Source organism: Dryobates pubescens, chromosome 43 (assembly GCF_014839835.1).
Source record: "Dryobates pubescens isolate bDryPub1 chromosome 43, bDryPub1.pri, whole genome shotgun sequence".
Taxonomy (NCBI): domain Eukaryota; kingdom Metazoa; phylum Chordata; class Aves; order Piciformes; family Picidae; genus Dryobates; species Dryobates pubescens.
Window position 1 is genome coordinate 112,790 of NC_071654.1, and position 25,773 is coordinate 138,562.

General features: G+C 51.2%; 3 protein-coding genes across 3 annotated transcripts in view; 1 reads left to right on the forward strand and 2 right to left on the reverse strand.

The window, feature by feature from the left end:
- The window catches only part of LOC128899309 (zinc finger protein 721-like), a 586,691-nt gene that overhangs the window by 55,633 nt on the left and 505,285 nt on the right, over positions 1 to 25,773 (reverse strand). Inside the window, 1 exon segment of the mRNA XM_054177689.1 lies at positions 1,890 to 1,903. Coding sequence (XP_054033664.1) covers positions 1,890 to 1,903 — 14 coding nt within the window.
- On the forward strand, positions 5,530 to 6,465 carry LOC128899303 (olfactory receptor 14A16-like). The gene has a single exon (XM_054177682.1). The coding sequence runs from the start codon at positions 5,533 to 5,535 to the stop codon at positions 6,463 to 6,465; it is 933 nt and encodes a 310-aa protein (XP_054033657.1). The 5' UTR covers positions 5,530 to 5,532.
- On the reverse strand, positions 17,658 to 18,593 carry LOC128899302 (olfactory receptor 14A16-like). Its single transcript, XM_054177681.1, has one exon. It carries the CDS (start codon positions 18,588 to 18,590, stop codon positions 17,658 to 17,660), a length of 933 nt encoding a protein of 310 aa, XP_054033656.1. The 5' UTR covers positions 18,591 to 18,593.

Genomic DNA, 25,773 nt, shown 5'->3' on the forward strand with positions numbered 1-25,773 from the left:
TTTACCCATCCCCAATGCCATCAGCTCCCAGGATGTTTTATACACAGAATGAAATGGGGGCTTTCCTCGATGTTTTCTTGCAGTGCAGATTCAATGTCACACAGTGTCAGATGTTTCCAAAGGTGGCTTTGTCTCGCTGGCTCCAGAGCCTTCAGACTGAGGTGTCACAGGTGTTACATCTATTTGAGTACTTATCTGATCTGCCAGCACTAACTGCAGGCACGGAGGTACTTCAGACCATCTGCATAAGTAGTGTGGAATTCATCCTGGAGCAAGTTTTGCTTTTTCTGTGCAGGCAGTCAGGTTCAGAGGCACACTCCTGAAGTGCTCCTTTTGCTCACAAACATGTGTCCAACCTTGTTCTCTGGTACGGACAGCTGGAGCTGTTGTTAACAAAAGCAAGACAAGATCCTTCCCAGGGGGAAATTAGTGACTCTCCTTCCCAAGTTTTTATCAACACTTTACCCCCAGCTTTAATTTTATGTCTCAGGAATCCCAAAGGTGGGATCTGAGACCAGAACAAAATAAAAAGTTGCTTTCTGGGCCTCCTCTACTACTAAGGGCTGCTGATAAGCACATTGGCCCTCACCTACTTACAGAGTCTAATTACCTGGAACAATGCCCTACAGGGTTTTCACTTCCAGTCCAGTCCTGGGTCAACACCCCATATGCTGTATGGTTCGATGTGCTTACAATAAGATCAAATGGTTTGTCCATGTCAGGCACATTTAAAACAGGGCATCAATCAACATCCTTTTTATTTCTCCAATCACTCATCACCTTCTGGACTCCATTTAATATTGCTATTGAGTTCTAATTTCTCATATAAATATTTTACCTTTTTTTCCCTCTCTATCCATAATCAACAGCACCCCAGAAGTCCGAGCAGCTGCCTGATTTCTGATATTCCCTTACAGCAGTTACCAACATTCTAGCTCTTGCCTTCTGTTTCTCTTCATTCCTTCTTACAAACACTTTCTGAGCTTCACATAGTAATTCCTCTACACCTCTGTCTTGCCAATCCTCAGATATTTTCCAAATTCTTTCTAATATCTGCCCATGATTTGCCACAAACCGCGTCCTGAGAAGTATCACCCCAGCTGCAGAACTGGGATCTATTCCAGAATACATCTGCAAGCTTCTCTTTAATCTGACCATCCACTCCATAGGAGACTCATCCTTTCTTTGGTGCTCACTAAAAGCTTTATCATTTTTTTTTCCTCTTGGCACAGCTTCTTTGATTCCTTCTATTAATATAGTCCTCAGGTCTCCCATATTCTGTCTCCCTAGAAGCTGTTGATGGTCCCACTGAGGATCTTGATTAGGCCATTTCTGACCTCCTGGTGGCCCCCCTGATTCTGCCTCTCCCATATTCTCATGCCAGCCTGTCTGATCATGTTTCTTTCCTCTGCAGTGAATAGAATACTCAAAATAGACTGCATCTCTTTCCAGGTATATATATTGGGACCCAAAAATTGGTCCAGCCTCTCAGCTACACCTCAGGGGTCATCTAACAAGGTACCCATCTCTTTCTTGAAACTGCAGACATCTGATGTATTAAGAGGGACAGTGACAAATCCTATTCCTCCCTGATGCCCCCCCATAGGCACTTCCCTGAGTGGATGTAAACCTATATTACCTTCTTCTTGGTCATTCCTAACCCTGCTTCTTGGAGGTGGTGAATGAGCAGGAAGCGGGGCTGTTGGTTGCAGGGGACCCCTGTTCAGGTTCTGGTAAGGTGGTGGGGAGTTATCCCAAGGTTCCCATTTCTCCTTGTCCTTATCCTCAGTTGTTAATGTAAATATGGGAACAGGGGTAGGGAGTGAAGCCCTAATCCAGACAGCAGCATATTCAGCTTCTTCCTTACTAAAACACTGTTTAGAATTCACATGGTGGTTCAAAGCTTGGCAAATCCAATCATCCAAAGATCCAAGCATGGGCCAAAACACATAAGGTCTTCATGGCTTTTTTGGCCATACTTGCATACAGTAGTAAACCATTTTTGCCTTTGATTTTCCCTTTCTCAACTCCTCATCATCCCCATACTGTAACATGACCCCTAACACGCTCTCTGGGGGAATGGGAGGGAGTTCTGGTGACTTGCTTTTAGAATAGAGTAGAATAAACCAGGTTGGAAGAGACCTTCAAGATCATCGCGTCCAACCCATCAACCAATCCAACACCACCTAAACAACTAACCCATGGCACCAAGCACCCCATCAAGTCTCCTCCTGAACACCTCCAATGATGGCGACTCCACCACCTCCCTAGGCAACCCATTCTAATGGGCAGTCACTCTCTCTGTGTAGAACTCTTCCGAACATCCAACCTAAACCTCCCCTGGCACAGCCGGAGACTGTGTCCTCTTGTTCTGGTACTGGCTGCCTGGGAGAAGAGACCATCATCCGCCTGTTTACAACCTCCCTTCAGGTAGTTGTAGAGAGTGATAAGGTCACCCCTGAGTCTCCTCTTCTCCAGGCTAAGCAACCCTAGCTCCCTTAGTCTTTCCTCATAGGCTTTTCTTTTGTCCCATTGTCCTGATCACTAATCACTGACCGGGGATCGAACCCGAGCCGCAGCAGTGAAGCACCAGCTCCGAGACACAGCAGTGACACATGGACACAGAAAGGAAAATATATAAGCCATGATGTGTAGGAATCAAGTGGCCTCTGCTGCTGGCTGGTGCTTGAGCACATCTTTTTCCTGGCTGCCAACACTGCACAGCCTTAGCTGTTGAGTTTTTCCAGTTCTCTGAGTCACTTCTTCCTGTTGTTTGTTTGGAGAACCTTGAGTTTTCCCTTCCATCAGCTAGCCAGGAGAAGTTCTCCTCACCTTGCACTGCCTGTTTTGGAATCTCTAGGTTTTGTCACAAGACATTGGTTTGGTCACCAGCTGTGTTCAGACTTATCCTAAACCTTCAAAAAGTACAACTTGGAAGGTTCAGACCGGAGAGGAGGCCAAAGAAATATCCCTCAAAGGGCAGAGCTGCTATGCATGAGGCCATCCAGAGGTGTCAGGAAATGGCAGGGAGAGCTGAGACAGCTCAGGGAAAGGATGGAAATGGCAGGGGGAGAGCTGGCTGGGGAAGCAAGATTGGTGTCAGCAGCCTGAAGAGAAAGAGCTGCAGGCATGGGACAGTGTAAGAGAGGCTGCAGTAGGGATGGCCAAGGGCTCTGGCTAGGCTGACAGGCCCAACAGGACCAAGGTTTTTTGTGCCCTTTGGCTCTGGCAGTGGCCTCTGCCACCAAGGCCTATGAGGAGAAACTTGGCTTTGAGGCTTTGCAGTTCTTCTAGGCCAAGGGCAGTGGTCAGGGCTTGGCCTTTCTGCTTCCTAGGCCAAAGGCAAGTTTTTCTCCCCTGCACTTTGCCTTTGTCTCCCTTCAATCCTGGCCTCTAACAAGCTGCTGTAACGAGTCCCTGGGGAGCCTTTGTCAGTAACAAGCCTCAGTGAGGCCAATCAGTGCTTCAAGGTACTTTGGAGTTTGCTTCTGACTTGGACTTGTTGAGAGGCTTCTTGGCAGTACCTTGGCAGAGTCTCCTGGCAGTACCTAAGGATCAGCCCCAAATACTCCATGGGGCTCATTAAATACTGCTGAACCTCTCATTATTGCCAAGGTTTCTGCAGCTAATTGGAGAGGTTTTGATTGCACAGAGCATCTGATTTTTAAAGGTACCTTTCATTCCTTTTCAGCAGGAGTTGTCTCTTTGCAAGCAAACCACAGCAATCGTCAAGGTCCTACCCTGGTCACTGCTCATCCTCACTCCCCACCACCCCCACTGTCTCCAGCAGAGCCCTGAGCCACAGGTGAGGGACAGGATCTGCCTTGCCAGGGGCTGGGAGGTCAGGGCTTGGCCCTTTGGATCAATGAAACCCCTCCAGGTTTCCTCAGCAGCAGAGACACCTTGAACTGCTTGTCCTGACCTGGCAGCACTGCCTCAGTTCTCTGCTCTCACCACAGCCTGGAGAAGCTTCAGTGCCTCCAGTGATGCTTCCCTTGCATCCACTGTCTCCTGCTCTAACCAGACCCTGGGGACCCTTTCCCAGTATGCTTTTCTGGGACCCATTAAGAGTAGAAGAAACTTCAGAGTTTGAATCTGACTTTGACTTCTGGAGAGGTTTCATCAGCTTCTCAGTCTCTGAGGTTCATGGACATGGCACCAAAGCACCAGAGGGATCCTTTAAATGCCTTGGGCTGGTCTGTTGCTGCTGAGCTGGGCCAGGCTCCTTGGCATGATGGAGCTCTGGTGGGGAGCATCTCCTCTGCACAGCACAGCAGGGCTGAGGGCATTGCCAGGGCATCTCCGGGAGATGAGGAAGGCAAAAAGAGCTTCAAGATGGCCAGGACTGTGAGGATGCTGAGAGCTCACTGGAGGAGAAGTCACTGCAGTTGCTGACAGGGTGAGTCTGTGGTTGCAGGGCAGTGCAGCTGCAGTTCCTGGAGGCATCTCCTAAAGCTGGGGCTGGGTGCTGGGGCAGGGACTCTGTTGCTTGTCAGGCTCAGCTCTCAAGCAGCCCAGGGAGCTCTTCATGCTGCTTTGGGAAGAAGCTGTGTTTGGAAGGAGCCACTCTTGGCAGTGCAGGGCAGGGTCCTTCTGCTGTGGAGATTCTGCTGTGTGGCTCAGGGCTGCTCTCAGCACCAGCTCATGCCCAGATCATTTCCAGGGGGACTTTTCATGACTATGTTCAGGCCAGGTGTTCCTGACCCACCCAAGCCTGAATCTTGGCTTCCACTGTCTCTGGCCTGGCTGGTAAGGAGGAAAACTCAGCAGTGCTTTTAGAGCAGGGGCTGAGCCTCTTAAACCATCACAGAGCTCTACTAGGAACCTCACCAAGTGCCTGCACCCCTCACCTGAGTGTCTTTCCTGAGTGTCTGTCTGTCCCTCTCCTTGCCTGTCTCAGATGCTCTTTGTACTGCTGATTGATATCTGGGCATGGAAGCCTCAGCTGCAGAGTCAGGCACAGACACTGTGAGATCTTCAGTGCAGGTAGAGCCACAGCAATGAGGTGTCCCAGCTGTCCTCCAGCCTGGGAAGCTCTGGGCAGTGCAGACTGTGAGGCTGGCAATGAGCTGACTGCAGAAGCTGCCATGGTCATACCTTGGCTATGTCCTTGAGGTGTCCATCCAGGCTGTGCTGCCTTCCAGGGGACACTGAACCAAGTGTCTCCTGGACTAGAAGTGGGATGCTGAGACCCTGAGACACTGAGTGGTGTGTTGGTGATCCCTCTGCTCTCAGCAGTGTCTGGTGGCTGTGCAGGGTGACATGGGAGCATGGTCACCCTCCAGCTGAGGTGCAGAGCAGGGTGACTTAGAGTCCATGGGGAGCTCTCCCACTCTTGCCTTTTACCCTAAACCAGGACCAAGCAGTGCTCCAGCCTTGGAGCTGAAGGAAGGTCCCTGAGAAGAAGCAACAGGTGTCTGTGTGACAGGGGAGGGTCTGTGGGGAGTGGTTTTGGCTGTGCTGAGAGAAGTCTCATCTGACTTGTCACTGTGTCCTTCTCTTCTGACAGTGCCTCCTGGCCCAAGGCAGCAGATGTCCAACAGCAGCTCCATCACCCACTTCCTCCTCCTGCCATTCCCAGGCACAAGGCAGCTGCAGCTCCTGCACTTCTGCCTCTTCCTGGCCATCTACCTGGCTGCTCTGCTGGGCAATGGCCTCATCATCACCACCATAGCCTGGGACCACCACCTCCACACCCCCATGTACTTCTTCCTCCTCAACCTCTCCATCCTTGACATGGGTACCATCTCCACTACTGTGCCAAAATCCATGGCAAATTCCCTGTGGAACACAAGGGACATCTCCTATGCAGGATGTGCTGCACAAGTGTTTCTGCTTTTCTTTTTGCTTGGTGCAGAGTATTACCTCCTCACCACCATGTCCTATGATCGCTACGTTGCCATCTGCAGACCCCTGCACTATGAGACCCTCCTGGGCAGCAGAGTGTGTGTCCAAATGGCAGCAGCTGCTTGGGCCTGTGGCTTTCTCTATGCTCTGCTGCACACAGCCAATACATTTTCCCTGCCCCTCTGCCAGGGCAATGCTGTGAACCAGTTTTTCTGTGAAGTCCCCCAGATCCTCAAGCTCTCCTGCTCCACATCCTACCTCAGGGAACTCTGGCTTCTTGTAGTCACTGTCTGTTTAGCTTTTGTGTGTTTTGTGCTCATTGTGGTGTCCTATTTGCAGATCTTCAGGGCAGTGCTGAGGATCCCCTCTCAGCAGGGACGCCACAAAGCCTTTGCCACCTGCCTGCCTCACCTGGCTGTGGTCTCCCTTTTTCTCACCACTGGCATCTTTGCCTACCTGAAGCCCTCCTCCATCTCCTCCCCATCCCTGGACCTGGTGGTGTCAGTTCTGTACTCAGTGGTTCCTCCAGCAGTGAACCCTCTCATCTACAGCCTGAGGAACCAGGAGCTCAAGGCTGCCCTGAGCCAACTGATCTCTGGATGCTTTCAGAAGCAATAAACTCTTTGTCTTCTCCTGCAGAGCAGTTCTGATGTCACTGAGGGCTGGCGCAGCCTGGCTGCTCGAGTTCTGGCTGCTGCTGGTGCTGTTCCCCTTGGGATAATGTTGTTGCCACACAAATGTCTTTCTTCAGACCATTTCTGGGTCAGTGTTGTCCTGTCTGGGGTGACCCAGAGGCTGCAGACATGAGGAGCTGTGCTCCCTGGGTGGTCAACACAATAAAGGACCCTGCAGGGAGTTGTTTCTTTGACTTCCTTTCTTCAAGTCTTTTGTGGAGCTGCAGGGCAATGCCTGTGTGCAGAGGTGGAGGGGCACAGTCCCAGCACAGCAGCAGTGCCAGGCAGCCCCAGAGCTTGGGCTGTCCTCAGCTGCTCTTTCTGCCCTTCCACCCTCTCCCTTTGAGCCTCTGTGCTGAGGCAAGGCCTGAGTGCTCTGGCAGCTTGGGGACTGTGCTGCTGTGTGGCAGTGCTGGGACTGCAGGCAGGGACAGGCCAGGGCTACTTCTGGGACAGAGCTGTGCTCCAGAGCAGCACTGCCATCAGAACAGGAGGTCTCCTTGTGCCTTCATCCCCCAACCCCCTCTCATTACAGACTGCACCTACTCAGAGTCCAAACTGGATACCCTGACCCCCTTCCAGTATAGACTCAGTTCAAACATGGTTCCTGTAACCCCTCCCAGTACAGATGTGGCCTCATCCCAGTACAAACTGGATCCTACTGTCCTCTAACATTGCAGCCTGGGTCCTGACCCATTTCCAATAAAAGCTTTGTTATTTTCCCCATATATTACAAAGTTCATCCTTTTAAGGGATCCCAGCACAAACTCAATCATCTTTGTCCCTTCACAGTACTTTCTGCATCCCTTCACATGTTAACATGTACTCTGGTTCCAACCCAGTACAGTCTGGGCCCCCTCACAGTGCAAACTGCATCTCCTGATCTCCTCCCAGTACAGGGTCTCAATCCAGAGCAAAGTGGAAGCCCTGGCCCCCTCTCACTACCAACTGCTTCCCTCCCAGTGCAAACCAGATATCAGGACTGCTTCCCAGTAGAGACTGTGCCTGCCCCTGGGAAAAGCTGCACAACCTGAACCCTTGCTAGGACCCCTCCCAGTACAAACTGAATCCATTTACCCCCTCCCAGGCAGACTGGGAACCATCCCAGTACAACCTGAGTGCCCTGGCCACATCCCAGTACAGTCTGGGACTCATCCCAGTACATACTGGGTTCCTTTCAACCCTCCCACCACAGCCTGGGCCCTGTCACAGTCACAACTCCATACCCTAATCACACCAACTTCCAGTCTGGGCCATCTCCCATTTCCACCTGGCTCCCATTGACATCTCCATGTACAGCCCAGGCCTTGCCCCAGTCAAAACTGATTCCACTCATCCCATCCTGTGCTGTTTAATATTTTTATCACTGCTATAGACAGAGGGATGGAGACATCATCAGCAAGTCCGCAGATGGCACCAATCTGAGTGGTGCTGTTTAGATGACACAGGAAAGGGAAAGGATTGAGAGGGCCCTGGAGAAGCTGGAGAGGTGGTGCTCAGATGACCCTCATGAGGTTCACCAAAAGCAAGAGCAGGGCCTTGCAGCTGGGCTGGAACAATCCTCGCTATCAGTACAGGCTGGGGGAGGAGGTGATAGAGCAGCCCTGAGGAAAAGGACTTGGGGGTGCTGGTGGGGGAGATGCTGGCCAGGAGCAGGCAGTGTGAGCTTGCAGCACAGAAGGCCAAGGGCAGCCTGGGCTGCATCCAAAGCAGCATGGCCAGAGATGGAGAGAGAGGATCCTGCCATTTTATGATGCTCTCCTTTCCTACTGCAGCCCTCAACACAGGAAGGACAGGGACCTGATGGAGCTGGTCCAGGAGAGGGACACCAAAATGATCAGGGGGTTGGAAGCAATATGGCATTCAGAAAAGGAGCTGTGCAGAGTGGGTGTGTGGAAGGGAGAAGCAGTCTCCCCCTGGAACAGAATTTCTCTGTGAGCAGAGAGGCAACTGCCCTCAGCTCAGGCTGCAGCAGCTTGTTGGGGCTCTGAGTGAGCAGCTTGTGGCTCATGGGCTCACAGGGCAGCTTGCGGCCGGGCAAGCGGTTGACAGTTCTCCAGTGCTCAGGGTGGGATGAGCGGTTCTTATTCGTCTCACCATGGCTTCAGCAGCTTGCACCAGCACCTCAGGTGTCACAGGTGGAGCAAAGCAGCTTTCTGGCTGTAGACTCAGGCAGCAGGCATGCAGAGGCTGCTTTCCAGTCCAGCAGCATTCACCAGCTGCAGCTACAGTGAGTTCCAGTTTCATGTGGACAAAATAGGCTTGGGGAACCCCAGGGCTTCCTGGTACAGCAAGGGAGAGTTGTTTACCACCTTGGCTTGGATTAATAAGGTGCTGAAGACAAGCATGGTCAATGGCAGAAGAGAAAGAAAGAGAGGGACAAGAGAGTTCAACCTAGAGAATAAAGTTTGCCCAACCCCTGGGAAGCTGCACAGGGTGTCCATAAGCGTGGCAGATGGCCAGGCACAGCTGCAAAATGTGCCCTTTGATTCCCTCAACCACAGGCCCTGCCTAGACAAGCCTGGGCCTGTCCAGCTTTGCAGACTTGCCAGCACCTTGCCCTTGGTCTAGTTTTGTGCTGAACACCCCAGCTCCATGGGGAGGGGGTGCAAGGGGGGGGGTTTGTGTTTGGGCATGTTCAGACTTGTGCCTCCAGGACAAGCAGGTGTAAGCTTTGGAGTGATCCATTCCGTGTCCATGCAGGTTATTAACGGATCCTGTTGAATGGCTACATGAGTTGTTTTGCTTTCCTCACTTGACCTTCAAGACTCTCCCAAGACCCCTCAAGGACACCTCCCTGAACTGAGCACATGGCTCCAGCCCTGGCCCTGGGAAGAAATGACCCCAAAGTGGCCTTTTGGGAAAGAAATGTCCAAAGAAAAGCAGCAAGAGACAATACTTTACTAGGGTTGGGGTTTCCATTCTAATTAGGCATTATCCTTGGGGTGAGGTTTTTCTTTTGCCTCTCCGGAACCCAAAGTGTTGAGGAACAAACAGCCAAATCCCAGCCCAGCTGCAGTGGTGGCAGCGGCGGTGCTGACTCAGCACTGTCATTACTCTCCTCAGCACTGGCTGGTGCTGAGAAGGGCAGGGGCACATTTGCTCCTGAGGAAAGAAGGTGTAAAAGAGGAGATTGCAGTTCAGTGTGCTGGAGAAGGCCCTCCAGGGGGGTCACATTTGGCCTGGCAGTGCCGGGGTCGGTGTATTGCTGTATCCCCTGGGGCACACTGGTCACCAGCGTGGGGGTGAATATGCCAGGTGAGAGAGGGGCTGCGGCTGAAGCCCTTGCTGCAGCCTGTGCAGGGGAATGGCTGGTACTGGTGTGGGTGCTGCAGTGCTGGCTGAGGGAGGCTATCTGGGTGGAGCTCTTGCCTCAGGCAGCTCAGAGCTGCAGCTGCTTCTGGGTGTGGACGCAGCAGTGCCAGATGAGGTTGGAGCCAAGGGTGAAGTTCTTGCTGTAGTCACCACCTGACAGAGGGCTGGGCACTGGGCTGGGGGCAGTGGGGCTTCAGCAGCTCCAAGCTGGATGGGAAGCTTTGCCCACCCTCAGGGCACTGATGTGGCTGCTTGGGTGGCACAGAGGGGCTGATATGGGTTTGCCCTCTTCCTCTTCTTCATCTTCCTCCTCCTTCTCTTCATTCTTCTCCTATTCCATATCATCCTCCTCATCTTCCACATCATCCCCTTTGTCCTTGTAATTATTGTCATCCTCCTGCTCCTAATCCTCATATACTTCATCCTTGCTGTCCTCATCCATGTCTTCATCAACCACTTCTCCTCTTCCTCAAGGCTGAGCTTTGACTCCTCCAAATTATTCTTCAGGTGATCCTTCTCCTCTAAGATCCTGTCCAGGTCCTTCTGAGAGGCCATGGTGCTGAGAGGAATGGTCACCCCTGTGTTCTTGGGCAAATCCTTGGGGACCAAGTGACTGAGAAGTAAGGACACTGTGTGTGACTTCTTGCAATGGAGGGATCAGAGCCCTAACTTCTGTGCTGAGTCCCCTGGCTGTAGTGCTGATGGGGCTGACACCCCCAGGACGTAGCCCTCCCAACCATCCCCCTCTGGCCATGCAACTGATTCCTGACCACCTGGGGCTCAGGGAGATGAACTCCTCAATTCCCATCACAGCCAATGACCCTCAAAGCTCCACAAGTGGTGAAGTGTGGTTTGGAAGGAGGGTCTGGAGAGGGTTCGGAGGTGCTCAGGGGTCATCTGGAGCCTGGGATCTTGCTGCTGTCCCAAAGTTGGGTTCTTTACCTTCTGGCCTGTTCCAAGGAGCAGATCTGCAAATTTTGCTCCTCCCTAGCACAGAGGAGCAGGGCTGATGGAGAGAAGAGAAGAATATGACCCCAGGCAGAGAGAAGCAAAGGGTTCAGAGGAGAGGACTGACCTGCAAGGAATGGCTCAGCCCTGACCAGGGCTCTCCCAGCCTTGCACTTCCCTCCCTATGGCTTGAGGGTTTGTCACCTCCTGCCAGCTCAGTGCATCTGTGCTTGGATCACAGCCAACAGGGAGGTGATAGAAAACTCTGAAAGTCAAAACCTTCAGGGTCTGTGCAAGTGGCAAAAGATCCCAGGATGATTCAGCATCCAAGGTTCTCCAGCTCAGAAAAACACCTGATGGAAGTCAATGATCTCCCCCTCTAAAAACAGTGACCCTAAAGCCAGAGCCTTGTAGCTCTCCTGGATCACAGCAGCTGTGTCCAGTATCTTCCCCCCTCAGACATCTCTCAGGCACAACCTGCACCAAGGGCCAGCACTGAGTCAGACTTCCCCAGGCTCAGGTCTCATCCTCTGAGAATGTTGAAGCTTTGTGAGGGTTTGCCCTGAGCTGCAGCAGAAGGAATCTGAACTCCAGGGCAGCCTCTCTGCCAGCCACTTCTCCACCTCTTTGTGTATTTGGACAGACACCTTTGCTGTCACCATGTTGGGGGCCTCTATGTTCCACTGGACCCAGCCAGCTCTGTCCCTGTGTCTTCTCTCCAGGCACAGCCATACAAATAGATTTGAATTCAGGATCCCTTGCAGTCAGTCAGGGTCAGCCTTGTCCTTATCCACTCTGGAATTCAGAGACTCTTTGATTAGAACACATTCTGCTGAATCACTTTGGGGATTGCACATTGGTTCATAAGGAAGAACTGCTAGGATCCAACCTTTTCATCTGCTTCTCACTCCCAAGACCTCTTGACTGACTGAGAAATCACAGCCATGTCACAACTTGTTGGCTTTGCCTCATCCTTGTGGACAGGCAAGCTGCTGAGAGACAGCTTGTGCTGAGCAGATGGCTCCTGAGGGCTTGGATTGCTGAGGCAACTTTCTCAGCCTTGACTTTGCTTTGCTTCCAAAGAGCAACAATTCTTCTGTGGCTGTGTGCAGGTAGTTCTCTAAGGAGAGCAGGGGGCAGCTGGTGCCATGGAGCTGTGAGCTCCAGCTGCAGAGAGCAGTGGAGAAGTCTAATGCAAGGAGCAGGGATGTAAGCCCCAGGTGGGTAGGGACAGCAATGGGGAGGCTGGGGAGGGTGAGGAGCAAAGTTGTCCACTCAATGTCAGGCCTCAAAGGACAGCTTCTGCTCCCAGTCCAGACCCCCTGAGCAGACAGCCTGCATCATTCTGGCTTGGTGGATGCTGCTGTCACCTCTGTCCTCATCTGAGAAAGAATCAAATAGTTTACCATCAAAATCTGAGCTTTGTGAGGTGCACTTGGAAATCTGGAAGTAAACAACAGAGACTCAAAGAGCTCCTCAGGGCACTTGGGGATCATTCCATGAACCTCAGGTACTGAGAGAAGAGTGAAGAAACTGTGCAAGAAGCAAGAAGCAAAACACAAAGTACCTTGAAGCATTGATTGGCCCCACTGAGGCTTGGTACTGCCAAAGCCTCCCCAGGGACTCGTTAGAGCAGCTCAGGAGAGGCTGTGATTGCAGCAGACAAAGGCAAAGTGCAGGAGAGCAAACTCTGGCTCTGCTTTCTGGAGCACAAAGGCCAAGGCCTGAGCACAGCCCCTGGGCAGGCAGATCCTGTCCCTCATGTGTGGGTCAAGGCTCTTCAGGTGCAGTGGGAGTGGGCTGTGGGTTTCATAGCAGTATAGCATGGCCTAGGTTGGAAGGGACCTCAGAGCTCATCTGCTCCAACCTCCCTGCCATAGGCAGGGATGCCTCTCCAATAGACTCAGCTGCTCAAGGCTTCATCCAGCCTGGTCTTCAACACCCTTAGGAGAGGGCATCCTACCTGGGCAGTCTATTCCAGAGTCCCACAACCCTCATACAGAAGAACTTCATCCTAAGACCCAGTCTAAATCTCCTTTTCCTTACTTTAAAACCTTTCCCTCCTGCCCTGTCACCAGGCACCCTCATGTAAAGTCCCTCTACAGCCTTCCTTTAGGATCCCTGTAGGGTTTTTGATGCTGAGTGGAGAACAAGGGCCTGACAGTCCCCAGCCTTCCTGGGGCTGTGGAAAGAGGCAGTGAGGCCCTCCCAGTGCCTTAGGATAACATCTCCTCACAGGCCTCAGGGGCAGAGAATTTCCAGAGTCAAGAGGGCACAGCCTTGCCTTCTCTTCATGACTCCCACCACTGCCATTGCCCTTTGCCAGCTCTACCACAGCTTTGTCCTGCACTGTCTCACAGCTGCTTCTCCTGCCCTGCAGGCTGCAGACACTCATCTCACTTCCCCACCTTGGCCTTCCCATGCCTTCACTGACACCTGCGCACACTCATACTCTGCTCCTTGGGACACAAAGAGAAGGGCTGATCCCAGACTCCTTCTGGAGATCTTCCCAGGCCACAGCACTGCCCTTTGAGAGAGGTTTCTTGCTTCTCATGGCCAGTCTGCACCTGCCAGGCTGCACCATCTGGCAGTGTTCCTCCCTCTTGCTCTTTCCTACCTCACCAGGAGCTCCCAAGGCTGCTGGCCTTGCAGTTTCTTGGATGGACAGCACCAAGCCCTGTGCCTGCTGCTGTGCCATCAGATACTCAGGCAGCAGAGACACAGCAGCCAAACCATCAGCCCAGGCCCTTTGGCAGAGGGCATCTGACAGATCACTGTGCCCATCTTCCAGCCATGAGCCCAGGGCTGCCTTGTCAGCTCCTGCAGACACAACTGACCTCACAGTCCCTTTGCCAGCTGTGTTCCTGCTGTTGGCCAATCCTCTCAGGAGGCATAAATGGTCTCACCTCCCCCTTCCCAGTCCTTGGCTTCCTACTGAATGGTGAGTTCCTGAGACACAGCTGAGCACAGGATTGCACACTCAGCCATCAGCCTCCTTGTGGCCAGAGCCTGAGCAGATCAAAGTTTCACCAGATCCATCTGGGAGATTGCCTACCAAGGGTTTGAGTGGAGAAGCTGCTGGCTCTGTCCTGCTGCATTTGTGGAGGAGACTCCTGCACATCCTCTTGTCCAATGATCCTGCTCAGGGCAGGGTTAAGCAGATGAGGTCCCTCAAGGGCTCTGCCCAGTTTGGCTTCATCACCAGAGGAACTGCAAAGGCCCTGGGTCAGATGATGCAGGGAGTTCATGAAGACATTCCACAGTGCTGGCCCAAGGGCTTGCCCTGAGGGATACCACTGGGAAGTGTCTGCCAGGAGGACTCTCCACTGGTGACATTTGGGCTTCATCCATCCCCCAGCCACCACCTCCTGCAGTTCTGCACTCCAGCTCTCAGCACTCTGGCTTTAAAAACACTATGGGGGACCATGGCAAAGCCCTGGTGTCTTGGTCCGGAGAGGAAAAGAGACTCGGTTCTTTTGAATATTCCCGTGTTGTGAAATTAGAGGCACAAATGAGGCCAAAATATCAACAGCTAGACTATTTATTACATAAATATAACGGAAATAAGAAGGGGAGAGGAAGAAGATAGAGAGGGAGAGAGAGAAGGGAGAGAGAATTATATTACCACACCCCTCACCCCACACCCCCCCCAAGACAGTTTGAGTCTGTGGAGGAAAGGTGCTGCAGGAGATGCTGGGTTTGTAAAGAAACGGTGCTGAAGCTTTGGCTGGAGAAGAGATGTGATCCCTCTGGGCAGCCTGGGTCTGTAGAGAAAGGGTGCTGAGGCTTTGGCTGGAGAAGAGATGAGGTCCCTCTGGGCTGCTTCTTCAGCTCCATGAGTGGCAGCAAGCGGGACTTAGGACATGGAGAGAGGGTTCAGTCTGCTTCCTTCCTCCTCAGCGGCATGCTCGTCTTCTGCGTTTTTCTTCTTCCTAAGTGTCCTGGTTGGACATGACTAGGAGCTGGGGGAGATAGACAAAGGAAAACATGTACCAATAAAAGGCCAGCCAAACCTGTTTGGCCAGTATCCTGACCACTCACCACTGTGCTGATGCCCAGAAGGTGATTGGCGAAGTTTCAAACTACTTTTCTGCCAGTGGTCAGTTTTGTTTCAAAACAGCAGTTAAACAGAGGGGTTCTTCAGTAACCCGGCCCCCTTTTTTTTTACTTCCTTTGGCCCTGGCTTGTCTCCTGCCGGCAAGGTGGGTGCTGCTCGCCCATCCCCCTCCACCAGCATCCACCACGTGTACTCCAGTTTCGCTTTCAGTGTTGGGCAATTGTGCTTGGATCCTATTTTTTCTCTTTATTTTTCCTTGGCTTTACAAAATTATACCGAGAACAGAGTTCTGGATTACAAACTTCTCTAACCGCTGCTCTCAACATCACATCTTGGACTGGTTCGGAATCTCCGGACTGAATATCGCTTCGTAAGTGATATTGATTATTGAATTCCTAAAGCATATTGGACATTAATTTCCCTCCTGCCCTCTGCCTTGCTCCACCAGGGAGCAAAGGAGACCAAGTTTGTTAGTGGATTAAGAATTGCGGCTCCTCGCTCTCCCTTCGATTGTGAGTTTGATATCAGGAGTGTAGTTACTCTAGGTCCAACTAAAGTGTTCACAGCATTAGAATTACCAACATTTTGTGTAAGTTATTCCCCACCGGATACCCGAACCTAAACAAATTGTATATAAGTTTATTAACGTTTGGCGCGGAAAAATTGTTATTAATAAATCGATCCCTTCTGTTAATTGATTATCCCGCTTATCAAGCGTTAGTAGCCTTATTTTTTGAACTAATTCAATTCACTAAGCCAGTAGTTGCTCAAGTCTTTTATACAGTTTTTAGTCCTTAGGTATGTGTCCAAGCATTGTCCCTCAGGAATTCAGGAGCCAGGAAATCCTCCTTAGGTAAATATCCAGGTATCGTTCCCCAGGAAATCTTTCGGTGCATTCCTGTGTGTTTAGGCAGGGGTCTAGTTGAAGGTGGGGAGGGCCTCCACCTTCCCCTTCTCCATCTAACCTGCCCACACACCCATTACACATCTCGCCATCCTCCCTTCATGGGGGTATCTGAAGCTGGAAATGATCTTGTCCTGAAGGTGTGATGGCTGGGTCCTTGGGCCATTGTTGTAGGCCAGCTGCAGTCAGTGTTATCACAATGCAATCGCAAGGTGATTTGCATCCAGGATTGGTCTTTGCACCTTCTTTCCAGTGGCTCTGCCCAACAACATATTGTCTGGGCAAGCAGCAAGTGATTTTATCTTTGTTGAGTCACACAAGGAGTTTAGACTCTTACACTTGGCTAAGGTCCAGGCACAAAACATCCCCTTCTTTCCCCTACCCATATGGGTTCAGCAGTACCTCTCTTGTCCTGCAAGGGCCTGCAAATGGCTGCAGAGGTGTTTGAGCCTTCACCTTCCCAGGGACTGTGCTGAGGGTGACCAGCCTGCAATGTTCCCCATCCTCCTTTTTGGTGTTCTTGAAGAGGCCTTTGCCAAGGAGCCCAGAACCTCTGGGATGGCTCTGTGCACATCTCAGGGCACAGTCCAGCAAGGGTGATGTGAGCAGACAGGAGCCTGCCCAAGCCATCTGAGATGAATCTCCCTGGGCCAGTAGGGTTTGTTCTGGGGTGACACACGGCAATGTCCTAGCTCTGTCAGGTGTCCACATCTGAGCTGGCCTCATGGACCCCTAATGGAGTGTGGGATGTTCAGAGACAGAGTCTTTCCCCATCACTCACACAGGCCCTGCCCTGCAACAGACTAAGAATCTCCTTGGCCTCCTGCTGCGCCTGCCAGAGGCTGGGAGGCTCCTCAAACCTCCAGAGCCTTGGCACCCCCAGCAATAGCTGATAGTGTTTGCTCACTCAGATTCACCTCAGCTCATCTGCTGACATCTCATCTGCACAATGCAAACAGGCACTGCTGACCTCCTGAGGCCATGTCCTCCTGTGGAGGGACAAAGAGCCTGTCCAAGCTGAGTGTGAGTCTACTGCTGGAAAAAGTGGTTGTAAAGGCTAGTCTAGGATGACTGCCCTGGGACAGCTTCCCCAGGCTGTGCAGTGAACAGAGATACAGATCAGAGCACGCTGTGCTGCTCCTTCAGGCCTCTTGCAGGAGGCCTCTCTGTGTCAGCACACTGCTGTGTGCCCCAGCCCTGCACACTCACACTTGAGCTGTTCCCTGCTGTTTGCATCCCTGGGACGCTTCCTTGGACCTGCTCTGGAGAGAAACTTTGGATGAAGCCCTAAGCCTTCAGACTCTGCCCTGAGCAGATCATCTGTCTTTGTGGAACTGCTCTTGGGGCCAGCTCAGTCAGAGTAGTTCCCATGGCCTGTCCCTGCCTGTACTCACAGGGCTGGCATGCAGCAGAACAATGACCAAGCTGCCACAGCACTCAGGCCTTGCACTGACCCAGGAGAGGCTGGAATTGGAAAGAGAACAGCCCTGGAAGTCCAGGTGCTGGTGCTCCCTGGCAGTCCTGCTGTGCTGGGAGTCTTTGCCCCTCTTCCTCTGCACACAGGACCTTTCCCTGAAGCTCCAGAGGCTTGGAGGAAGGTACTCAGGAAAAAAACCTGTTACTGAAGGGGTCTTTATTTATTTCTATCCCCCAAATAAGCACAGGACCTGACCTGAAAGCCCTGGAGAAGTCCTGGAGGAAGGATCTCAGGAAGGAAAATGTTAATGAAAGGTTCTTTATTTTAGTAAGCAAAGAAAGAGCAGAGGTCCTGCTGCACAAACTCTTGGTCAGCAAAGCAGAGAATGTGTTAGAAGAGGGATGACAGTTTGATAAAGAGTGAAACACCACCACAAATTACAGAGGCCAGGCTGGGCCTGCACTGAGTGACATCAGAATTGCTCTGCAGAAGAATTTATTGCTTCTGAAAGCATCCAGGGATCAGTTTGCTCAGGGCAGCCTTCAGCGCCTGATTCCTCAGGCTGTAGATGAGAGGGTTCACTGATGGAGGCACCACTGAGTACAGAATTGACAACACCAGATCCAGGGATGAGGAGGAGAAGGAGGGAGGCTTCAGGTACGCAAAGAAGACAGTGCTGATAAACAGGGAGACGACGGCCAGGTGAGGGAGGCAGGTGGTAAAGGCTTTGTGGCGTCCCTGCTGAGAGGGGATCCTCAGCACTGCCCTGAAGATCTGCACATAGGACACCACAATCAACACAAAACAGACAGATGAAAAAGAGACAGTAACCACAAGAAGCCAAAGTTCCCTGAGGTAGGATGTGGAGCAGGAGAGCTTGAGGATCTGGGGGATTTCACAGAAGAACTGGTCCACAGCATTGCCCTGGCAGAGGGGCAGGGAAAATGTATTGGCTGTGTGCAGCAGAGCATTGAGAACCCCAAAGGCCCAGGCAGCTGCTGCCAGCTGGACACAAACTCTGCTGCCCAGGAGGGTCTCATAGTGCAGGGGTCTGCAGATGGCAACGTAGCGATCGTAGGACATGATGGTGAGGAGATAAAACTCTGCTGTAACTAGGAATACGAAGAAGACCACCTGCACAACACATCCTGCATAGGAGATGTCCCTGGTATCCCACAGGGAGTTGGCCATGGATTTTGGCACAATGGTGGAGATGACACCCAGGTCAAGAAAGGAGAGGTTGAGGAGGAAGAAGTACATGGGGGTGTGGAGGTGGTGGTCCCAGGCTATGGTGGTGATGATGAGGCCATTGCCCAGCAGGGCAACCAGGTAGATGGCCAGGAAGAGGCAGAAGTGCAGGAGCTGCAGCTGCCTTGTGCCTGAGAATGGCAGGAGGAGGAAGTGGGTGATGGAGCTGCTGTTGGCCATCTGCTGCCTCTGGCCATGAGGCACTGTCAGAAGAAAAGGAGACAGTGACAAATCAGAAGAGAATTCTCTCAGCACAACCAAAACCACTCCCCACAGACCCTCCCCTGTCCCCTGCTGCTGCTTCTTCTCAGAGACCTTCCTTCAGCTCCAAGGCTGAAGCACTGCTTGGTCATGGCTTAGGGTAAAAGGCAAGAGTGGGAGAGCTCCCCATGGACTCTAAGTCACCCTGCTCTGCACCTCAGCTGGAGGGTGACCATGCTCCCATGTCACCCTGAGAAGCCACCAGACACTGCTGAGAGCAGAGGCATCCACCACACACCACTCAGTGTCTCAGGGTCTCAGCATCCCACCTCTAGTCCAGGAGACACTTGGCTCAGTGTCCCCTGGAAGGCAACACAGCCTGGATGGACACCTCAAAGACTCAGCCAAGGCATGACCATGGCAGCTCCTGCAGTCAGCTCATTGCCAGCCTCACAGCCTGCACTGCCCAGAGCTTCCCAGGCTGGAGGACAGCTGGGACACCTCATTGCTGTGGTTCCACCTGCACTGAAGATCTCACAGTGTCTGTGCCTGACTCTGCAGCTGAGGCTTCCATGTCCAGAGAACCATAAACAACACAAAGAGCATCTGAGACAGGCAAGGAGAGGGACAGAGAGCCACTCAGGAAAGCCCTCAGGTGAGGAGTGTAGGCATTTGGTGAGGTTCCCAGTAAAGCTCTGTGTGATGGTTTAAGAGGCTCAGGCCCTGCTCTAAAGGCACTGCTGAGTTTTCCTCCTCACCAGCCAGGCCAGAGACAGTGGGAGCAAAGATTCAGGAGAGCAGAGCCTGGGTCAGGAACCCCTGGCCTGAACACAGACATGAAAAGCCCCCCTGGAAATGATCTGGGCATGAGCTGGAGCTGAGAGCAGCCCTGAGCCACACAGCAGCCTCTCCACAGCAGAAGGACCCTGTCCTGCCCTCCCCTACCCTGCCTTGCCCTGCCCAGGGTGACTCCTTCCAACCACAGCTTCTCCCCAAAGCAGCATGAAGAGCTCCCCGAGCTGCTTGAGAGCTGAGCCAGACAGGCAGCAGAGTCCCTGCCCCAGCACCCAGCCCCAGCTTTAGGAGATGCCTCCAGGAACTGCAGCTGCACTGCCCTGCAGCCACAGACTCACCCTGTCAGGAACTGCAGTGACTTCTCCTCCAGTCAGCTCTCAGCATCCAGATTGAAGCTCTTTTTGCCTTCCTCATCTCCCTGAGATCCCCTGGCAGTGCCCTCAGCCCTGCTGTGCTGTGCAGAGGAGCTGCTCCCGGACAGAGCTCCATCATGCCAAGGAGCCTGGCCCAGCTCAGCAGCAGCAGACCAGCCCAAGTCATTTAAAGGAGCCCTCTGGTGGCTTTGCTGCCAATTCCATGAACCTCAGAGACTGAGAAGCTGATGAAACCTCTCCAGAAGTCAAAGTCAGAGTCAAACTCTGAAGTTTCTTCTACTCTTAATGGGTCCCAGTGAAGCATACTGGGAAAGGGTCCCCAGGGTCTGCTTAGAGGAGAAGGAGAGAGTGGATGCAAGGGAAGCATCACTGGAGGCACTGAAGCATCTCCAGGCTGTGGTGAGAGCAGAGAACTGAGGCAGTGCTGACAGGTCAGGACAAGCAGCTCAAGGTGGCTCTGCTGCTGAGGAAACCTGGAGGGGTTTCATTGATCCAAAGGGCCAAGCCCTGACCCCCAGCCCCTGGCAAGGCAGATCCTGTCCCTCACCTGTGGCTCTGCTGGGGGCAGTGATGAGTGAGGATGAGCAGTGAGCAGGGTAGGACCTTGTCAGGTTTTGCTGTGGTTTGCTTACAAAGAGAAAACTCCTGATGAAAAGTATTGAACTATACCTTTAAAAATATCTTTTATCAGGTGCTTTGTGCAATAAAAACCTCTCCAATTAGCTGCAGAAACCTTGGCAAGAATTAGAGGTTCAGCAGTATTTAATGAGACCCATGGAGTATTCTGAGGCTGATTACATCATCCTTAGGTACTGCCAGGAGACTCTGCCAAGGGACTGCCAAGAAGCCTCTCAACAAGTCCAAGGCAGAAGCAAACTCCAAAGTACCTTGAAGCACTGATTGGCCTCACTGAGGCTTGTTACTGACAAAGGCTCCCCAGGGACTCGTTAGAGCAGCTTGTTAGAGGCCAGGATTGCAGGGAGACAAAGGCAAAGTTCAGGGCAGAAAAACTTGCTTTCGGTCTAGGAAGCAGAAAGGCCAAGCCCTGACCACTGACCCTGGACTAGAAGAACCTCAAAGAGTGTGGCCGTTTGACGCTGTGCCTTTAAGAAAGGGGCACACTGGCTAAATGTTTATAAAATATTTTGGTATTCTAAACTAATTTCATTGGTAGGATTGTGGGAGGTGAGATTGTTAGACACAGGCGTAGCTGGGAACTTTCTCTCAGTCTTCCTTCCTTCGCTGTCCCTCTCAGCTGGATCTGCTTCTGGGATTCTGGCCAACTAAGATAAGAACTAACTCCTGTGCCAGGCCTTTCTTCCTTTCCTGCCCTGTTAACCGTCCAAATCTCTTTTCTACCTCTTTTGGGGGGGAAGGGAGGTAGGGGGGTGAAGTGGGCACAGGGGGAAGCCCCCTCTGTGGGGGGTCTGGTTTCTGGTTGAGTTCATTTGCTGTATATTCCTGTATATATTGTAAAATCCCTGTATTTGTTGTGTTACATAGAATCTGTTTCCTTGTAAAACATAATCTCATTTCTCCGACTGGGTTTAGCCGTGGTCTCTTTCTCAGTGGGGGAGGGAAAGCAGAGCCTTTCCTTTCAAACCACCACACTCCTTTTTTTATTGGCGCCCAATGTGGGGCCTGGTAATTAAGTAATTAAGTTGATTTATTGCTTGTCTCAGACGGAGAAACGAAATGAAGGTGCTCTGGGTTTTAGAACGTTTATTCTTCTCGGTCTGTGGCATGTTGGTCTACCGGTACTGCATCGGGTTGATGTTAGACCAGATAGGTAAATATTTAGTGCGTAAAATCTATTTGTGGTTTATGCATAGGATCCAGCTGTTGTATAAACACTGTTTGGGTTTTTTTTCGGCTCACTAATTATGGCAATAGAACGTCTTCCACTTTGCCAATCGAGATAAGGGAGTTTAACACTTCAGGAGGTCAAAGAGTAACTTGAAGTGCTGGCTGGGATCTTAAGGTGATTTATTTGACGGGTGTAATCCTGCTGTCGCTGATAATTAATGTCTATCTGCTGTGGGCTCTATATATAGAGAAAAAGGTTTCTCGACCATGTTTTGTGATTAAGCAAAAATCTAGGAAGCGTAGGCGTTCCTCTAAATCTGCCGCAGAGTCCTCGAGTGACGAGGAAGGGGCTGCGTCAGTTAGAAAAATAGCAAAACCTATTGGAAAAGCAGCCTTAAATGCTCCACTCTATGACTTTGGCAAGCAGCCAGGGGTGGCTCCCATTCCCAAGATGGCGACCGGTAGTGAGGCAAGGTCATTTCCGTCCGCCATGACAGGACCGGAAGGGGCCCCCACGGTGGCTGATTTAGATCAGGACCTGTCAGCGTCTATCAGGATGGCTGTAAATTCAAACACAGCTCCAGTTAAACAAGTAGCAGTCTTAAAGACCAGAGGTGGAAAGGCCAAAGCTGATCCAGGAGCTAGTGGAGCTAATGGAGGAGAAGAGCAGGAGACTGATCCTGGTGAGGGAACCTCTGCTGGGAAAGTGCCTGCTGAAGATGAGGAGAAGATTTGTCTTAGAGATATAGCTGAGTTATTGAGATCATCACAGGATGGAGATGCAGCTAAGACAGCAGCTGGCAGTGGTGCTTCTCAGCTTAAAGAGATCCTTAGGAGAGTGACAGCAGGATTATGGGGACAAAACGTTCAGGAAGATGTGATAGATGAAGAGGAGGATGACCTGCAGAGCTGCTCGTCACCAAGGGAGGAGATTCGCAATGTCCGCAAAGATTACCTCAGAGCAGATAAGGAACCCATCCTATCTTGGCTTGCTAGGTGTTATGATACAGGTGCTCCAGCTCTAATAGTTGGAGACAAGTCAGCAGCTCAGCTAGGAACTCTCTCAAAGGACAATGGAATAGATAGACATCTAGGCAAGGCTCTCGGTAAGGTTAATCTGTGGATACGCCTTTAAATGGCGGTTTTCCCGAGATACCCTTCCCGAGATGACCTTCGATGGAATCCTAAGCCCTGGACTACCATAGATGAGGGAATTAAGCGTCTGAGAGAGTTTGCCATTAGAGAGATACTCTATGGTGACCATGATACTCTGAATCCTGATGATATCCCTGTGGCAGCTGGTCTTGCTAAAAAGCTCATCAAACTTGCTCCTTCCAATTATGCAAACATTTTGGCAAGTAGAATTGTGGCAAGAAATTATGGTGGAGATCCTCCTACGGTTGGCCAATTCACTGATCAACTAAGACAATTGGATGATAGCATGACACGTGTTTCTTTGGTTTCAGCCATTGAAACTCTGTCTGGAAAAATTGAGAATTGCATGAAAGAGCTCAAAGATTCCATATGCCAATTGGCACAAAGAGATAATTCCAATTCTTCCTCCAGGTGGGTGCAGGTTTCAGCTGTGAGGAATAGACGTCCTCCAAGGAGGTCATTCCAAAACAGGACCAAACCAAAACAGACCACCAAGGCAAGTCACGTAGGACCTATTTGGATAACTCTAGCGTGATCAGTTTGGTGAGAACATGAACAGGTGGGATGGCCAACCAACTTCCTAATCTTTTCAGGAGACTGAGGGAACTGCAAAGTGGCAGAACCCAGGGTAGCAATACCAGAAGGGTAGCTGTTACTTCCACAGTTCCCCAGGACAACTATAGTAGCTCCAACAGTGGACTCCAGTTCTAACACTGCACAGTGTGCTCGTTGCACCTGTGGAAATGTTCCCCATAATTAGGGGTGCCCTGCCTCCCGCCAGGGGGAGGAGAGGGGATAATGGAGATAACAGAATCTATTGGGATGTGTACATCCAGTGGCCTGGCACTTCACACTTTCAGAAGTACAGGGCCTTGGTTGACACAGGAGCTCAGTGCACCATATTGTCATCAAATTATCAGGGATCAGAGTCCATAACTATTCTGGGAGTCACTGGTGGATCTCAAGAGTTAAGTAAGGTAGAGGTTAATATAAGTCTAACTGGTAAGCAGTGGAGGAAGCATACAGTTGTGACCGGACCTGATGCACCTTGTATTTTGGGAATTGATTTTCTGAGAGAAGGGCGTTTCAAGGACCCTAAAGGTTACAAATGGGCTTTTGGAGTAGCTTCTGTAGAAATTGATGGACAAAAGCTGAAGCTGTCTGCTAGACCTGAACTTTCTGATGAATCTGCAGTTGTGGGACAACACAAGATTCAGGACATTAAGTTGCCGGTTGCTTCTCAGACTGTGCATCACAGACAATACAGAACCAACCGTGACCCTTTGTTGCCCATTCAGAATCTGATTTGTCAGTTGGAGAGTCAGAAAGTCATCAGCAAAACTCATTCACCTTTCAACAGTCCAGTGTGGCCTGTGCGAAAGCCGAATGGAGACTGGCGTCTGACAGTGGACAACCGAGCCCTGAATGAAGTAACAGCGCCTATGAGTGCAGCAGTACCAGACATGATGGAACTCCAGTATGAGCTGGAATCCAAAGAGGCCAAATGGTATGCTACCATAGACATTGCTAATGCCTTCTTCTCTATTCCCATAGCAGAGGAATGCAGGCCTCAGTTTGCTTTCACCTGGAGAGGAATCCAGTACTCTTTCAACAGACTGCCAGTGGGCTGGATCCACAGCTCCAGCATCTGTCATGCAGTAATCCACGATGCTCTGGAGGAAGGTGGTGCTCCAGAACACATCCAGTTCATCGATGATATCATTATCTGGGGTAAAACTGCTGAGGAAGTCATCGAGAAAGGTAACAAAATCATGGACATTCTTCTGAATGCAGGTTTTGCCATCAAGAGAGACAAGGTGAAAGGTCCTACCACAGAGATCCAGTTTCTGGGAGTGCAGTGGCAGGATGGACACCGACACATTCCAGTGGATGTGGTAAATAGAGTCTCTACCATGGCAAATCCCACAAACAAGCAAGAAACTCTACGTTTCTTGGGGATAGTGGGATTTTGGAGACTGCACATTCCTGGATACAGTCAGATTGTGAAACCTCTGTATGATGTGACTCGAAAGAGGAACAGTTTCCACTGGGGACCTGAACAACAAGCAGCCTTTGACCAGATAAAGTAAGAGGTAGTACAAGCAGTGGGTCTGGGACCTGTCTGAGATGGTCCAGACATTAAGAACATTTTGTACATGGCTGCAGGTGACAATGGTCCAACCTGGTGCTTGTGGCAAAAAGCTCCAGGTGAGACACGTGGACAATCTCTTGGCTTCTGGAGTCGAGGTTATAGAGGTTCAGAGGTTAATTATATTCCAACAGAGAAAGAGATTCTAGCTGCCTATGAAGGAGTAAAAGCAGCTTCTGAAGTGATTGGAACTGAATCACAACTTCTCTTAGCTCCCAGATTACCAGCTTTGAATTGGATGTTCAAAGGCAAAGGTTCCACACCACATCATGCCACAGATTCCACCTGGTCTAAGTGGATGGCTCTGATAACACAGAGAGCTCGAATGGGAAATCTTGAAAGACCTGGTCTGGTGGAGGTGATCTCAAGTTGGCCTGAAGATACCAACTGTGCTAAACCTCCAGAGGAGAGAGTAACTCGTGCTGAGGAAGCTCCTCCTTACAATGACCTTTCTGATGATGAGAAGAAATATGCTTTGTTCACAGACGGTTCCTGTCGTCTCGTCGGGAACAAGCGAAGGTGGAAGTCTGCAGTGTGGAGTCCAACACGCAGAGTTGCAGAGGCGAAGGATGGAGAAGGAGAGTCCAGTCAGTTTGCAGAGGTAAAAGCTATCCAGCTAGCTCTCAACGTAGCTGAACATGAGAGATGGCCAAAGCTTTATCTCTACACCGACTCATGGATGGTAGCCAATGCTCTATGGGGTTGGCTAAAGAACTGGAAGAAGAATGGCTGGCAGAGGAAAGGAAAACCCATCTGGGCAGCCTGACCTGTGGCAAGACATTGCCGATCGAAGTCGAGAGAATTCCAGTGAAGAGTGAGACACATTGATGCTCACATTCCTAAGAGCAAAGCTACTGAGGAACAGCAGCAGCAGGCAGATCTA